Source organism: Marmota flaviventris, chromosome 17 (genome assembly GCF_047511675.1).
Source record: "Marmota flaviventris isolate mMarFla1 chromosome 17, mMarFla1.hap1, whole genome shotgun sequence".
NCBI classification, from domain to species: Eukaryota; Metazoa; Chordata; class Mammalia; order Rodentia; family Sciuridae; genus Marmota; species Marmota flaviventris.
In genome coordinates this window covers 2,682,562-2,698,458 of record NC_092514.1, presented here as the reverse complement: position 1 = coordinate 2,698,458, position 15,897 = coordinate 2,682,562, and the positions used below count along the sequence as shown (strand labels likewise).

At 40.4% G+C, this 15,897-nt stretch overlaps 1 protein-coding gene and 1 long non-coding RNA gene across 5 annotated transcripts in view; one reads left to right on the top strand and one right to left on the bottom strand.

Annotated features, from left to right (window-relative positions):
- Positions 1-15,897, top strand: part of LOC139701369 (syntaxin-binding protein 6-like) — a 170,743-nt gene that overhangs the window by 114,055 nt on the left and 40,791 nt on the right. The window contains exons 2-3 of the mRNA XM_071602915.1: positions 10,030-10,160; positions 11,049-11,214. Coding sequence (XP_071459016.1) covers positions 10,030-10,160; positions 11,049-11,214 — 297 coding nt within the window. The remainder of the gene's footprint in view (positions 1-10,029; positions 10,161-11,048; positions 11,215-15,897) is intronic.
- Positions 14,349-15,897, bottom strand: part of LOC139702261 (uncharacterized) — a 38,913-nt gene continuing 37,364 nt past the window's right edge. For 2 of the 4 annotated variants that reach the window (XR_011704839.1, XR_011704838.1), the window contains one exon: positions 14,349-15,817. This is a non-coding gene — a long non-coding RNA (uncharacterized lncRNA). The remainder of the gene's footprint in view (positions 15,818-15,897) is intronic. The other 2 variants (XR_011704837.1, XR_011704840.1) reach the window with 1 other exon arrangement.

Sequence of the window (15,897 nt, the reverse complement as noted above, 5' to 3'; positions counted from 1 at the left end):
ATAAACTTTTTCCTCTAAAATGCTTCTTGTCAGAGCTTTTGATCACAGGAAAAAAGAAAGAAAAAGTTCAAGTACTGAAGATAGAAAGGAGGTACCAGAAAGAGAGGACTAGGCCTCACAGACCAATCTGACAATTTCAAGACCTGGTCTGATTTTGAAACTCTGGATCATGTAACTTATGGATCTAAACATTTACTGTATCCCTAAATTATAACAAACTTTGAGAAAGTGTTAAAAGCAAAAAATCAGTTCTGGGTAGAGAGTACCATGTTCCACTTCCCGCTAACCAGAGGAGGGAGGATATCTCCCTATGCTCATAAACATTCAGCTGTCTCACTTGGTGAAATTACTGATGCAGCTGAGATTAATATTTATTCTCATGCATATTATGAAATCTACCTGGAATTATCAGACATTAGCATTTTAGAACAGTAAGGAAACCAGTTCCAAGAAGACTTTTTTTTTTTTTTTGTACCAGGGATTGAACCCAGGGGTGCTTTACCACTGAGCCACATCCCCAGCCCTTTTGATTTTTTTTATTTTGAGACAGGGTGTCAATAAGTTGCTTAAGACCTCAATAAGTTGGTAAGGCTAGCCTCAAATTTGTGATCTTCCTGCCTCAGCCTTTTGAGTTTCTGGGATTATGGGTGTGTACCACCTTACCCAATGCAAGATCATTTCTCACCTTGGCTTGTTCCCTCACATCAGCCCCCAGAAGCCATGGGCTTTTACTTTCTGGACCCACATTGCAGAGGATTTTTTTTTCTTTTTTTGTCAGTCACCTCTGATACAGCCAAAGAGCATCACTAGTGAGATTCTATATGAACGATGTTCTTTTCTTGCTCAGATTATTTATTTGTCTTCAGCAGTCTTAAAACCAAAGTGTCTGCCCATTAGACTCCAACTGAGCTGGGAGCTGAGGCACACCACCAACCCAGTCTTCCCTAAATCATGAGGTCATGAGAGGACTGTGTTGGTGAATCCTAAAGATATGTTAGGGATGATAGGAACTGCAAATTCTGCATTTTAACCACCTAGCTTTAACATCAAACTTTAATGCGGATATGGTTTGTCCTTTAGCACCTGTACTTTTTTTTCTAATTTACAGAAATGGCCATATAAAGTAATACAATGATTTGATTTAAGTTCTATATGTAAAGGAAATGTTTGTCAAAATGTTGATAACTGTTTTACAATACCTAAGACATACAAGATAGAAAGGATACAAAGGAGGAGAGTAATCGTTTTGTTTATAGGCTGATTTTTTTTTTTGTTTCCTTTAAAATTGTGTTTTAAGGCTGAAATAGGAATTTGTATCTTAGGCAAAATTGGCTTTTCTTTTTGGAATAGTTGAGACATGATGGTGTGAAAAATGAGATCACCATTGGACCTTGAAGTGGAGGATCAGTCTCAGAATCCCCTGCAGAGTGTGCACTATTCTCCTATTTACATCACATGCAAGTAGTATGTATTTCTCTCTTCCCCTTCCTTGTCAGTTCACCAACTCCTCCTTGTGCAAGACTTGTTTGATAAGATTAGTTGGTACTTGGTTGTTGGCTGCTTGGTGGTTTTTAATGAAATATAATTTTCTGATTTGCACAGTCAAGGCCAGTGGTCTCCACCCTGTGATTAGAGTCAGGTGTCTGATTTTATTTTTGTAAAATGTCTCACGGATGGGCCACTATTCAAAAGACCTCGTTAGACCATTAGTTTGTGAGATGGAGAAGTGTGTGTTGATGATAAGGATATTCTGAACAGAATGGTTTGTATCACTGCTTCATAGCATCAAGTCTACATAAAGGTCAAAGAAGAGACATGAAGCCATGAAGACCATTCTCTGTTCAGAGCTGAGAGCAAAGTGACCTAGCTTTGGTTGCCTTGGTGCTACTCCTGCCTCTGATGCCAGTGAGGAAGCGGGGACTGCAGGAAGTGGGAGTGAGAGAGCAGGAAGCATTAGCTTGGGTAACCCCAAAACTGGATTTCCTGAGTAAGTCCCAAATGTACCACTCAGTGGTCCCAGAGGAGCCATTCTGGTTGTCTTATTGTTTGTAGGAGGACATCTATGATGTGGAGTCCTTAACTTCTGTCTCCACTTGCTAATCCCATGTCTTACCAAAGAGTTTTCTCTGAGTAAGGCAGGCAACACTGCATATCTATTTATGATTTTAATATATATTGCCTTTCATTAACTCATTTAAAAATAAAAAGGAAGGTTTATTTAAGAGAAAACATTAAAAAATAACATTTCAGGAAACTATAAAAATCATAACAAGTAGTATCATTATTAGAAAGCAGTGATTCAATTAAGTCTTACTTAATGAGCATCCTGTACCCAATAAAATGTGACATTTGACACTGCAGCAAAAAAATTATGATAGAAAAAGCACTGAAGTTCATTGTTTAAGTTGCAGTTTTTCCAGTTATTAACAGACAACTTTGAAGATGGCGGCGAGGGGAGTGCATTGCCCCCATGTGCCGCATCACTGTGTGGGAGAATGACGAGTCAGGAAGGCTAAAGGCTATCTTATTAGGAATTTCCAGCAATAGTGGGGTGCTCCGGAACCTGGAGGAAGGATTTCCATCGCACGAGGATCTGCTACAGGGACTCAAACGCGAGAGATTTGTCGCACGGAGGGTAACACTGCTTATTCAGCAAATCTCCCTGTGGCTAGAGTCTGCAGCGTGCGCTGGGAAACAAGGAGATAACGCAGGGATACAGCGCTGCAGTTACTGCCAGCCGTGCAAGCACCGTACTCAGTGCTGAATTCTGGGTTTGAGACGGGGGAAGGAAGCGGTCCAATTCGGTTCTCCACACTGGTCAGACCACAGAGGAGGCCAGCGGCCACCATCTTGGAGAGCTGACGTCACCATCCCTGTTTTCGACTGACCGCAGCTCATTCAGCCATAGAACAGATAATTTCAGGCTGCCATTCGCCTGCGGCTTGCAGACAGATTACTCAGGCTCAGTGCTAAATAACCCACGGAAACTGCTTCTTGGAGCCTGCTCCTATCAGAGCATACACCGAGCACGTAGCGGCCGAGTTCCGGCTCCCGGAACTGCTCTGGCCCAGGGCTAAGGAGCCCACGGAAACGGCTTCTCGGTCCGGGTCCTGCTGAGTACTGTGGAGGTAAATACCAACCGAGCCTTCGTGGGCAGTGGCAACAGGACTGAGACGGGGCCTGTAAGGGCCGGTCAGGACTCACCCTTTGCTTTGGTTGCCCGGCAAAGGGAACGAGATGCTGCCATTCGCATAGGATACCAACATGGCAGAGATCTGATGTCATCAGAAAGCAGCGGAGGAGAGAACTTCATCAATACCAGCGGCGACAGAAACAGTTGGTCTCCTGGTAGGGAGGGTGAGTCACAGACACCCGAGTCTCTCTCGCTTTGTCTTCGAGCCAGAGGGGAGGAGCCGGGCTGCCGCCAGAAACAGGCCCAGCGACCTGCCGGCATGGTAGTCACAACACCCCAATTGGAGTAGGGGCAGAGCAGAGCCGCCACCCATGCCCGAAAGGTGGGCAGACCTGCGACCGACCAGCGGGACAGGCCCAGTGGCTTACCAGTGTGACAGACATGTCACCCCATTTGGAGTAGGGGCAGAGCAGAGCCGCCGCCCGTGCCCGCAAGGTAGGCAGACCTGCGACTGACCCGTGGAACAGGCCCAGCGGCTGGCCAGGGTGTTAGGCACGTCACCCCAATTGGAGTAGGAGCAGAGCAGAGCCTTCGCCCGCGCCCGGAAAGGGCCAACGGTCCGCGGGTGTGGTAGACAAGTCACACCAATTGGAGGGGGAGCAGAGCAGAGCCGCCGCCCGCGCCTGCAGGGTAGGCAGACCTGCAACCGACCCGCAGATCAGGCCCGGTGGCCTGCCAGTGTGGTACACTCGTCACCCCAATTGGCGTAGGGGCAGATCAGAGCCGCCGCCCGCACCCGGAACAGCCCCAGTGACCTGCCGGTGTGGTTGTCACGACACCCCAATTGGAGTAAGGGCAGAGCAGAGCCGCCGCCCGCGCCTGCAAAGTAGGCAGACCTGCGACCGACCGGCAGAACAGGCCCAGGGGTCCGCGGGCGTGGTAGACACCTCACACCAATTGGAGGAGGGGCAGAGCAGAGCCGCTGCCCGCGCCTGCAAGGTAGGCAGACCGCCGCCTGACCCTGCAAGGGAGACTTTTCAACTATACAAGAGCAATATAAATATATAGGGGAAAAAAACATTTCAAAAACACAACAGTTTCACCAAGCAGAAAGAAATGCAAGCAGTATGAAAAGACAAGGAAAGAAAGGACCACAAGCAATGCAGGTCAACTCAACTTTAGAAGAGGTAACAGCTGCAGTAGATGGAATGTCAGATAAAGAATTCAGGATATACGTGCTTCAGATGATCTGGAGTATCAAAGAAGACATTAGACACCAAAATCAGACAATGAAAGATCACTTCGACAATGAATTACACAAACTAAAAAGTTTTTTCTCAGCAAAAGAAACAATAAGAGAGGTAAATAGGGAGCCTATATCCTGGGAACAAATCTTTACTCCTCACACTTCAGATAGAGCCCTAATATCCAGAATATACAAAGAACTCAAAAAATTAGACAATAAGATAACAAATAACCCAATCAACAAATGGGCCAAGGACCTGAACAGACACTTCTCAAAGGAGGACATACTATCAATCAACAAGTACATGAAAAAATGCTCACTATCCCTAGCAGTCAGAGAAATGCAAATCAAAACCACCCTAAGATACCATTTCACTCCAGTAAGATTGGCAGCCATTATGAAGTCAAACAACAACAAGTGCTGGCGAGGATGTGGGGAAAAGGGTACACTTGTACATTGCTGGTGGGACTGCAAATTGGTGCAGCCAATTTGGAAAGCAGTATGGAGATTTCTTGGAAAGCTGGGAATGGAGCCACCATTTGACCCAGCTATTCCCCTTCTCGGTCTATTCCCTAAAGACCTGAAAAGAGCATGCTACAGGGACACTGCTACATCAATGTTCATAGCAGCTCAATTCACAATAGCTAGACTGTGGAACCAACCTAGATGCCCTTCAATAGACGAATGGATAAAAAAATGTGGCATTTATACACAATGGAGTATTACTCTGCATTAAAAAATGACAAAATCATAGAATTTGCAGGGAAATGGATGGCATTAGAGCAGATTATGCTAAGTGAAGCTAACCAATCCCTAAAAAACAAATGCCAAATGTCTTCTTTGATATAAGGAGAGTAACTAAGAACAGAGTAGGGACGAAGAGCAGGAGAAGAAGATTAACATTAAACAGGGATGAGAGGTGGGAGGGAAAGGGAGAGAGAAGGGAAATTGCATGGAAATGGAAGGAGACCCTCAGGGTTATACAAAAGTACATACAAGAGGAAGTGAGGGGAAAGGGAAAAATAATACAAGGGGGAGAAATGAATGACAGTAGAGGGGGTAGAGAGAGAAGAGGGGAGGGGAGGGGGGATAGTAGAGGATAGGAAAGGCAGCAGAACACAACAGACACTAGTATGGCAATATGTAAATCAGTGGATGTGTAACTGATGTGATTCTGCAATCTGTATATGGGGTAAAAATGGGAGTTCATAACCCACTTGAATCAAAGTGTGAAATATGATATATCAAGAAACATGTAATGTTTTGAACAACCAACAATAAAAAATTAAAAAAAGAACAGACAACTTTGGAAAGTCAGCTCTTTCTGTGCCTCAGTTTCCTTATCTATAAAATAATGGTCAGATAATGGCAATGATTATCACAGGTATTATAATCTCAAGAGCAAAACTAGTAGCTATATAAAATTGATTTTTTAAAATATTAAATTCTATTGTGAAAAAGCACTATGTCAATTTATAATCCTATAACACAAACCAGTAGGAAGTAACTTAGAAGAGCCTCATGGGGATTTATCTATATCGTATATTTTGTAGAACTGGGGGACACAATAACAGTCTGGTTTTTGTTTTTTGCAAATTTCTCAGAGAAGCAAACACTGAATATTTAATGCAAGCTTGAAATTAACCCATTTTTAAAAATGAACATTGAGTGTGATGTGAATGAAATAGCATGTTGGGAATCTACTTGGATAAAGTGATCAAAAAGTAAACTGAGTACAAAAAGGAAGGGGCAATGAGATGAGCTTGGGAGGTACCCAAGCACATGCAGGCCTTTGCAGGTCATGGTTAAGGGACTTGGATTTATTCTAAGTACTTTGGAATATCACTGAGGGTTTGTTGTTGTTTTGTTTTGGTTTTGTTGTTGTTGTTTATTTTGGTTTTGGAAGTACCAGTGACTGAACCCACTGAACCACATTCCTAGCCCTTTTTATTTATTTATTTATTTATTTTTATTTTCAGATAGGATCTCACTAGATTGCTTACAGCCTCACTATGTTGCTGAGGCTAGCCTTGAACCTGCGATCTTCCTGCCTCAGCCTCCCACAGTTTTTTTTTTTTTTATTTCATTTTTTAGTTGTTGATGAACTTTATTTTATTTATTTTCATGTGGTGCTGAGAATTGAATCTGGTGCATCACTCATGCTAGGCAAATGCTCTACCACTGAGCCACAACCCCATCCCATCCCAGAGTTATTAAAAGATATTTCAGTCCTCTATTTAATTTTGAATAGACAGGTTTGGGGAATCATAGAAGTCCCTAACAGGGATGACCATGTCAGGCCTGAGATGTGGCTGCTTCTTGGAGCCTCCCTGACTTCCCCAACTCCATCTTCATCCTTAAAACCCCGACCCAAACACCTCAGATCCTCAGATGATTTGTATATCCTACTATTATATTTTAGAACTCTTCTGCATAATTCTTTTTTTTTTCTTTGCCGCACTGGGCATGGAACCCAGGGATACTCTACCACTAAGCTACACCCTCAGCCTTTTTTATTTTAAGATAGGCTCTCCCCAGTCTGCCTGGCTTCTTTTGCATAATTCCCCTAATCACATCCAAATTCGTGATTCAAGATTTTATCTTATTTAATCTTCAAATTGCCTTCAAAACCTAAATGTTCCATAAATATTTATTGAATTAATTAATACATAAGTTCATTGATTCCCAGCAATCAATACGCATTTGAATCACTTGGGAGAATTAAAATATTCATACCAGAGCTCCATCCAAGGTGTTCCAGCTCACCCAATTCAGGACCTTTGTTGTAAGAGCTCCCAGGTGATTCTGATGTGCAATCAGAGTGGACACCAGAGGAAATGTCCTCATTCTGGGTGCTCTGCAATATTACCTAGGTGTGTCATACCCACTCTGTCCCCTCTAAATGTCTGTATAGCTTATTTTCCTCATAATTGATGAAATCATATGAAAGTGTCCCCGTTATCTGAACTTTAAAGATATTAAAAATAATGCACATTGGAGTCTATCATAGAGGGGTTGTTGGATATAGCTTATGATATTACTAATACAGGTAATTTGCATTTTCCATGTATGCTTTCAATTAATTTTCTTTTGGAAGGAGAAGATGAGTTACTATCTTTCATTAAAACAGTGAAATAGACATCGAAAACCTGGGTGTCTTACTTTTTTTATGAGCTATCTTTCATTAAAACAGTGAAATAGACATCGAAAACCTGGGTGTCTTACTTTTTTTATGAGCTATGAACCCCAAAAATACTCAAACAAGGAAGGATTTAAACCATCATTTCTTAAGTACTCAAAAAGTATGGCCATGGTATGTTTAGCCAAGTGTTTTGATTTTAGAAAGGGAAATTCTATATTTAATTCTATATAATGTGTATATAATAACATAATTTTAAGGCACCTGCTTCAAAATAGAAACTGGGATGTTAGGGAAAATAACATTCAACAGAAATTAAACCAAACTGGGCTCAGTGCCCAGGAAAACTAGCCAGACTCTAAGAACTGGGCAAGGAATAAACTAATAGGGAAAGACAGTGGGAATGGATAGAATTATAACTGTTTCCATCAAAAATGGCCACTGTCCAGTGTGATCACAGCTGAGGAATTTTGCTGGGACACTTGTCATTGTGGGTGGGGTTCCTGCCCTTCTCATTTTAATGACAAACTTGCAATGGAACTTGCCCTCCTAAAAAGTGAATTTTAAACATGCCAGGCATATACAGTGATCTTGCATTGAATTTGAGTTTTTATAATGCTGTAAACTAATTGGAAACAAATGGACCTGAAATAAAAATAGGAGTTCATAACAACTTTAACTGAAGTTAGAAGGAAAGCCTTCAAGTTTCTCAAGATGCTTAAATGTCATATGATTTACATAAACAAGGGAGGAAATCCTCTTTGTGTGTTTAGGGGTGTGCGTCTAATACAGGAACCCATGTTTTCCTGTTATTGAAAAGCATTCTTTCTTTAATCTTTTAAGCACATTCTGGGCCTGCATGTATTCCAGGTGTGTGTTTTCTTTGACATTAAAATATAAGAGCAGAGTACAACTATCAGAGGAACCTATTAGGACTCCTATTTATGTCATAGGAGATGAAAAAATAAATAAATAAATAAACTGAAATAAATGGATGGACAGAGCCCTGGGCACACTAGTAATATTGCCTGAATTTACTTATGGAAATGGTTATTCCGAATAGGATAGACCTATGAAGAGAGGCCATTTGTGATAAATACTATAAAATCTCCTCTGATTATGGGTATGATCATGATGACTTTTTAACCGTAAAAGTAAATTTAAATAGTGTAAAAATGTCCAGAAGCTGTTGGGCAAAAATAACTGAAATAATGGGCAGTAAACCAAAACATTATTTGAAGTTTAAAAAAAAAAAAGAGTTTGCTAAGTACTGGCTAGGAGCAAGGGGGGAGATTGTACTGAGACCATAGGGACTCTTCAGAGCTGGGCTTGTGGATGCTCACTGTATCCAAAGGCAGAGTATCTTCCTTCCATGCTTTTCTGTGGTCTCTGCTCTCCTACTTCAGTGACCCCAGATACTACAAAGCGTTTTATAATGCCTGAACCATAGAGACTTCTAATCATCAAATGTGACTGGAGCAAATGCTTTCTGTCCCTTGTCCCTCGAGAATCCTTTTCTTTCAAGCATCTGCCGAATTATTGAAAACAACAACAAAAAAAAAGAATATGCATTTTCTTCTGACACAGCTACTCAGGCCTCCGCAGGCTGTGATTAGCTCAAATTCTTTGCAGCGCATGGTGCTCTCTGCTTTCCCTAATTCCTCCATGGCATCATTTCTCTTTAATCTTTACTAACTTCCACATCCAGGACTCAGGAGGAGCTTTTAGGAAAGTGCTTTTAAGACCGTTAATTATCTCTCCCACCATTATTAGTCTCTAAACCACCAAGTAAGCAGATGTAGAAATGCTCAGGGTGACTTTGTCCTGGTGTTTGACATCAATCTGAGAGGCGGTGAAGTCCATCTGCAGTTGGAAGGGGGGAAACTGCCAGAGGCTAAGGAGGGGTGGCCGTGGTCCTGTGAGTATAGTGACTTCAAAAATTCATATGTGGGGACTTTGCCCAGAATGCCAGATATAGTCTTAATCAGATGCAAACTATATATACACTGGATGATATTATAAAAACAAATAGTTCTTTTTTATTTATTTTTTTGGTTACTTGAGAGTTGAGATTACTCCTTATCACTGAGGCCTCAGGTATTGATACACTATCAAACTGTAAATAAGCATTATGGTTTCCCCAGGGAGCTTGAAACTATCACTTCCTTTAAAATTTAGCCCTCCTAATGAACCCAGCCTGATGCCTGTCAGCCCCACATGTTTCTTTCCCTGCAAGCTGCAATTGTGCACTTGTAGCCTCTATTAAAGGTTTTTGGTGTTATTTAGTTAAGCTGTTTTTTGTTTGATTGGATGAAGACATAAAGGAAGCAGCTTTTGCAGTTATGTTATAAACAGCTAGAGAGGGGAGACTGAAACTTCTATTTCTTTTGCATTCATATCCCCCCACCAAAGGCACACATTCATTCAGATTCTCTCCATCGTGCATACACACTGAAGGAGAATATAAACCAGCCTGCAGGCCCACTAATGTCTCTGGTCTTTTCTTGGCAGTGACAAACAAGAAGCCCACACAGGCATCTATCACGAAGGTCAAACAGTTTGAAGGGTCCACATCGTTCGTGCGGAGATCACAGTGGATGCTAGAGCAGCTTCGCCAGGTTAATGGTATCTATCCTAATCGGGTGAGTGAATAGCTCTATGCTGGCTGAAGGAATTCTCTTTACAAGATGATTCTGATTGACCTTGGTAGTGGTGGGGGTGGTTTGAATCATCCCAAACAAGACTGTCAGCCCCACATGCCTCTTTCTCTATTTCAGTCATGGAACTAAAACTTCCTATGCCTCTTCACTTCCTATAGGAAATTACAGATCTAGTTCTTTTGTTTGATGGAGCACCCAAAGGGATGTTTGTTGCAGAAATGCTGCCTCCAGTGACGTTCATAGCAGAGGGCAAGTCTCATCAAAGCTGCATTTGTCCCCCAATGCCACCAATGACAAGGATTATCTACGAAGAATCAAATCAGTTAATGACACCTTAAGAATTTTGTACTAGTATTCCTTTGGATTTAACAAGAGAAACATTTATGATATAGATATATATTTAAAATACCATCCCTTTGCATATATGTATGTACACACCCCCAAAACATCAATAATGAAGAAGAATAAAATGTAAATTGTTATTTTCTATTAAAATAAGGGAGATTCTCTTACTACCAAAGTTTAGGGGCAAGATTAATAGAGGTCAATGCTGAGAACCTGAGGTCATCCATCTTCCGAGTAATTGGGAAAATAAAACAGTTGGAATTCTGACCATCAGTGTGTAGTTAGACTGTCTTTACTTCTGTAATACTATCTTTCTAGGGACATCTATAAATTCCATGTGATTTGAATTTTGCTTGATATACATAGAAACATGGACCCTCCACACACTTGGGTCGTAATAAAGCTGAGCCTTACAATTGGTACCACAGTCTTTGTTTTAGCCTTTCTGAGTCTTTTGACAGGGGAAAACTGGAAGCAGCAGTCTTTACAGATTGAGATCAGTAGTTATCTCACTGTCTTTTCCAGGATTCTGCAGAGTTTGATTTGTTGTTTGAAAATGCTTTTGACCAGTGGGTAGCCAGCACAGCCTCAGAAAAGTGCACCTTCTTCCAGATCCTCCACCACACCTGCCAGAGATACCTCACAGACAGGAAGCCGGAGTTTATTAACTGCCAATCCAAAATTATGGGAGGTGAGTGGGCATCTGTGTGACTTTAGTCATCCTGTTTCCTTAGACTTGCTTCTTTATATAAAAAAAAATATTCAGCAGCATAATTAAAAGCATACAAAAGAATCAAAATGCTCTGAAGTAGGCAGCATTAAATTATCTTAGAGAGTGTACACTATGCTACATCTAGACACAGTGGTATGTTTTCACTCTTACACAAAAGATGGTCTTTTTAGAACAATGAGCCACCTTTCACTTTTTCTTGTTTACCCCCTTTTCTATAATTTCTCCGCAGAACACTATTTTCTGGGTTGCTTTTTCCTGTTATTTCTCAAGTTGTTTTACAAATGCTAATATAAAAATTCCAATTGATTTTGTCCCTTTTGTTGAAATAATATCCAGTCTCATGTTTATTCCTTGGCACACAAAAATGAGTTAGAATGAGGGCCATAAGCCAGTGTTACAGGGTGAGTACCATCTTAGGCAGCACAGTGAGACACTTTTAGAGGGTGATCACACATTTCTTTTAGGTGGCAAGTCTTTTTAGGGAATTCAAACTGTGCTAAAAATATAAAAGACTTGCCAATCACTCTGAGTTGGAGAAGAGTTATTTTATATCATTGGTCTTTTTGCTGACCTGTTTTCTTGGTTTTGCAAAATGTGTTTTTAAAAATGCACCAATTTTGCCTTAATAAATATTAAATGAAAATCACAGTAGAGATTCTGCCTCTTCTCCTTGGCCTTTCATATATTCTTCATTTGAATTTGGGGTGGAATCTACTATTCTGTCCCCAGCTGAAGCACACACTCTCACTTTGCCATTAGTCTGCATGGCATCATAAAGAGAAAACAATGTCCAATTCTTTATTATTATCCTTGGAAGTGTTTGTATTACTCTTAAACTGAAAGATAATGATCCAAATAACCTTGAAAGTCTTTCTTAAGCATTGATGCAGTTTTTTATTATAGCTTCTCTGTTTAGTCCTAGAAAAATATAAGAGGTGATATGTGGTGCATATTTTCTTCAAAGTGGCCACTTCTTGTTGGACAAAAACAAAGTTAAATATTTAAAGGAAATGTCAACCAACACCAACCTCTGTGGCAAATATAATGAGATGGAACTCTCTCTCATGCCTGTGCCATCAGTGATCTTCAAATGAACTCTGCTTTGGAAATCCAACCTTAACTGATTTGGTAAAAGATTGCAGTACACTGGGTTTTGGACTAGTGGTGTCTGTTTTTTTGTGAATGAAAAGTTGGACAGAATACCCAGCTTTCCCTTATTCTTCATTAGCTCTTAAGTTAGATCTGTTATAGCTTAAGATCAGATTACTTTCTTGATCTTCACTTCTTGCTGTGGAACATTTCTCTCATTAGTGTCAGTGTGGTCAGCAGCTTGTATGGCTATCAACCATAAAAATAGCGTGCCTTTATGAATTTGAAATTGCTATTGCTCTTGGAGAAAGACTCTTCCAGAGCATTTTACTTCTTCATGAGAGGCCAGAAGCAAGTGCAGTTCCATGGGAACGCCTGCATTTCTAAGATGTTCTCTTTGAATATCTCAGCTTTCCCATAAGTCCAACCAGCTGTCTCTGTCAATCATTGACCCAGTCCTTTAGATATCTTCATTTTTGAACACCAAATGATGCAGAGTTGAGATGAGAATCCATATATCTAAAGTTACATTGTTTGTATGTGTATTGGATAAAGTTCAATATTGCTTTCTTACAGTCTGAGAAAGAGTAAGTTTAATGAGATCAAGTCCCAGAAAAAAGTTTGTGGTAAGCCTGTTGTAATTTGTTGGCAGCACATATGTCCTTAATGAATGTAGTCTGTCTTATTTAAACAGTTGCTGGTCCTTGATAACAGTTGTACCTACACACCCTGATAAATTAGTGTGCTCATTAGTCTTCCTTTCTGCTACTTATCACAATCCTGAGACTTAAAAATGATGTGTTTCTGGGATCACTATATCCTGACCCCTTTAACTTTTGCCTACCTGTTCCATCTTAGGCAGATGAACAACTTTCCTATTTCACAAAATATTTTGATGTCTCCTTATACTTAGGCCACAATGTTTATTGTACTTTGAAACATGTTAGTTTTGTGATTTTAGAGAACAAATGTTGGTGTTGGTATGCTGCCCTCCACCAGACTCTTTACATGTCTTATCTTACTTAGTTTTTAAATCAGCCTTTGGAAATACAATGTATTATCTTCATTTTACAGAGAAGGAAACAGGATCAGAGAGATTATTAAATAGCTTGCCAAGGGTCACATCAGTAGTGATTAGTGGAGATTAGATTCCAACACAGGCTCGCTGAGCTCTAAAAGTATTTTCCTCAGGGTCTCTGAGTGGCACATGCCAGGAAACCTCATTACACTGCCTTTGGTATGAATGGCGCCCTCTGGAGTTGTGCAGTAATATTGTTGGAAGTATTTTAGCGAGCACATTCCTGTATTTGGAACAGTGAATGGGGGGTAGGAGGGAGAGCATTAGAGATTATAATAGTTTTAATTTTTTCTTTGTTATGTCACAGGTACATAATTACAATAATTCTTTTTCTTTTTGTCCTAAGAACCGTAGAGTCATTGAGGACCCTTAAGATCATCTTGCTTTTTGTTTTCTGTTTGTTTTTTCGTGTTTTTTTTTTCACTAGAACTTTAGATCAGGCAGATGAAACCATGGGGAAGAGATGCGTCCTGGCCATGCGGGGCCTCTCAGATGCTGGGTCTCTGATATAGCCATGTCACTGGGAAAACTGAGGCATAGCAATTTGGAATGAGACTGACTGTCAAGGTCAAAGGTCTAGAAGCAAGTCTGACTCTCAATGAACTCGATTTTCTCCCAGACCAATTTTAGTATAAGATGATCATTTAAATATCTATGATCCCATGCAGTCGTGCTCTTATGTTTTCGATTGTGCCTATCTCTTGTGATAATATTTTTTATTCTTTGTGAAAGGTCATTTAAATCCATTTCAGAAATGAAATGAATTCTTTGGCATGTTTGAAATTCTTTGTTGCTCCAAAATGATATTTTCTTATCATCAGAGGACAAACTAGAAATTTTCTCATCCTCATCTCAGGATCCAGTGAAGACACAAGTGAAGTCTTTTTTTTAAAAAAATTATTATTTTTTATTTATATATGACAGTGGAATATATTACAATTCTTATTACACATATAGAGAACAATTTTTCATATCTCTGGTTGTATACACAGTATATTCACACAAATTCATGTCTTCATACATGTACTTTGGATAATAATGTCCATCACGTTCCACCATCATTAATAACTTCATGCACCCTCCATTTCCCTCCAACCCCTCTGCCCTATCTAGAGTTCCTCTATTCCTCCCGTGCTCCCACTCCCTATCCCAATATGAATCAGCTTCCTTATATCAAAGAAAACATTTGGCATTTGGTTTTTTGGGATTGACTAACTTCACTTCACTTAGCATTATCTTCTCTAACTCCATTCATTTACCTGCAAATACCATGATTTTATTCTCTTATCACTGAGTAATATTCCATTGAGTATATATGCCATATTTTTTTTATCCATTCATCTGCTGAAGGGAATCTAGGTTGGATCCACAACCTAGATGCCCTTCATTTAGCTATTGTGAATTGTGCTGCTATAAACATCGATATGGCTGTGCCCCTATAGTATGCTATTTTTAAGTCCTTTGGGTATAGACCAAGGAGAGGGATAGCTGGGTCAAATGGTGGTTCCATTCCCAATTTCCCAAGAAATCTCCATATTGCTTTCCGTATTGGCTGCACCAATTTGCAGTCCCAACAGCAGTGTATGAGTGTGTCTTTTTCCCCAAATCCTCGCCAACACTTATTGTTGTTTGTATGCATAACAGCTGCCATTCTGACAGAAGTGAGATGAAATCTTAAGAGTGGTTTTGATTTGCATTTCTCTAATTGTTAATGATGATGAACATTTTTTCATGTATTTGCTGATTGATTGTACATCATCTTCTTAGAAGTGTCTGTTCAGGTTCTTGGCCCATTTATTGATTGGGTTATTTGGTTTTTTTTGGTGTTTAGCTTTTTGTGTTCTTTATATACCCTAGAGATTAGTGCTGTATCTGATGTGTGACAGGTAAAGATTTGCTCCCAAGATGTAGGCTCTCTATTCACCTCACAGATTGTTTCTTTTGCTGAGAAGAGACTTTTTAGAACTCATTGGAGCCCTCATAAGCTGAAAGAGGGCAGGAGGCTCTGAAGAAGTATGAAGGGGGAAGTGCTGGCCCCTCCTCCTGCCTCATCAGCACATTTGCAGTGCTCTCCCCTCCCCTCCCCTCCCCTCCCCTTCCCTCCCCTTCCCTCCTCTCCTCTCCTGTTCATGGTTAGAGGATCATTAAGTTAGGATGGACCCTCAGCTTATCCTAACCTCCACTCTACCTTGAAAAAAATACAAAACTGTTCATTTAGTTTGCTGGGTCCTTAAGCTATCTACTGATCCACAGAGACTGGAGACAGAGGTGCGGAGCCAGTTCTATCTGCTGAGATGAAACATGACATCTTGAATGACAGGATATCTTGAAAGTGAAGTTCACATGGGTTGAATCTTCTTCTTCTGAAATGGAGGCTTTTACTTTTTCTGTTTACTGTAAACAGAGATGATGTTATACTGTTATATGTATAATAACACATTTACACTTGAATCTAGGACTACAAAAGAGAGGCT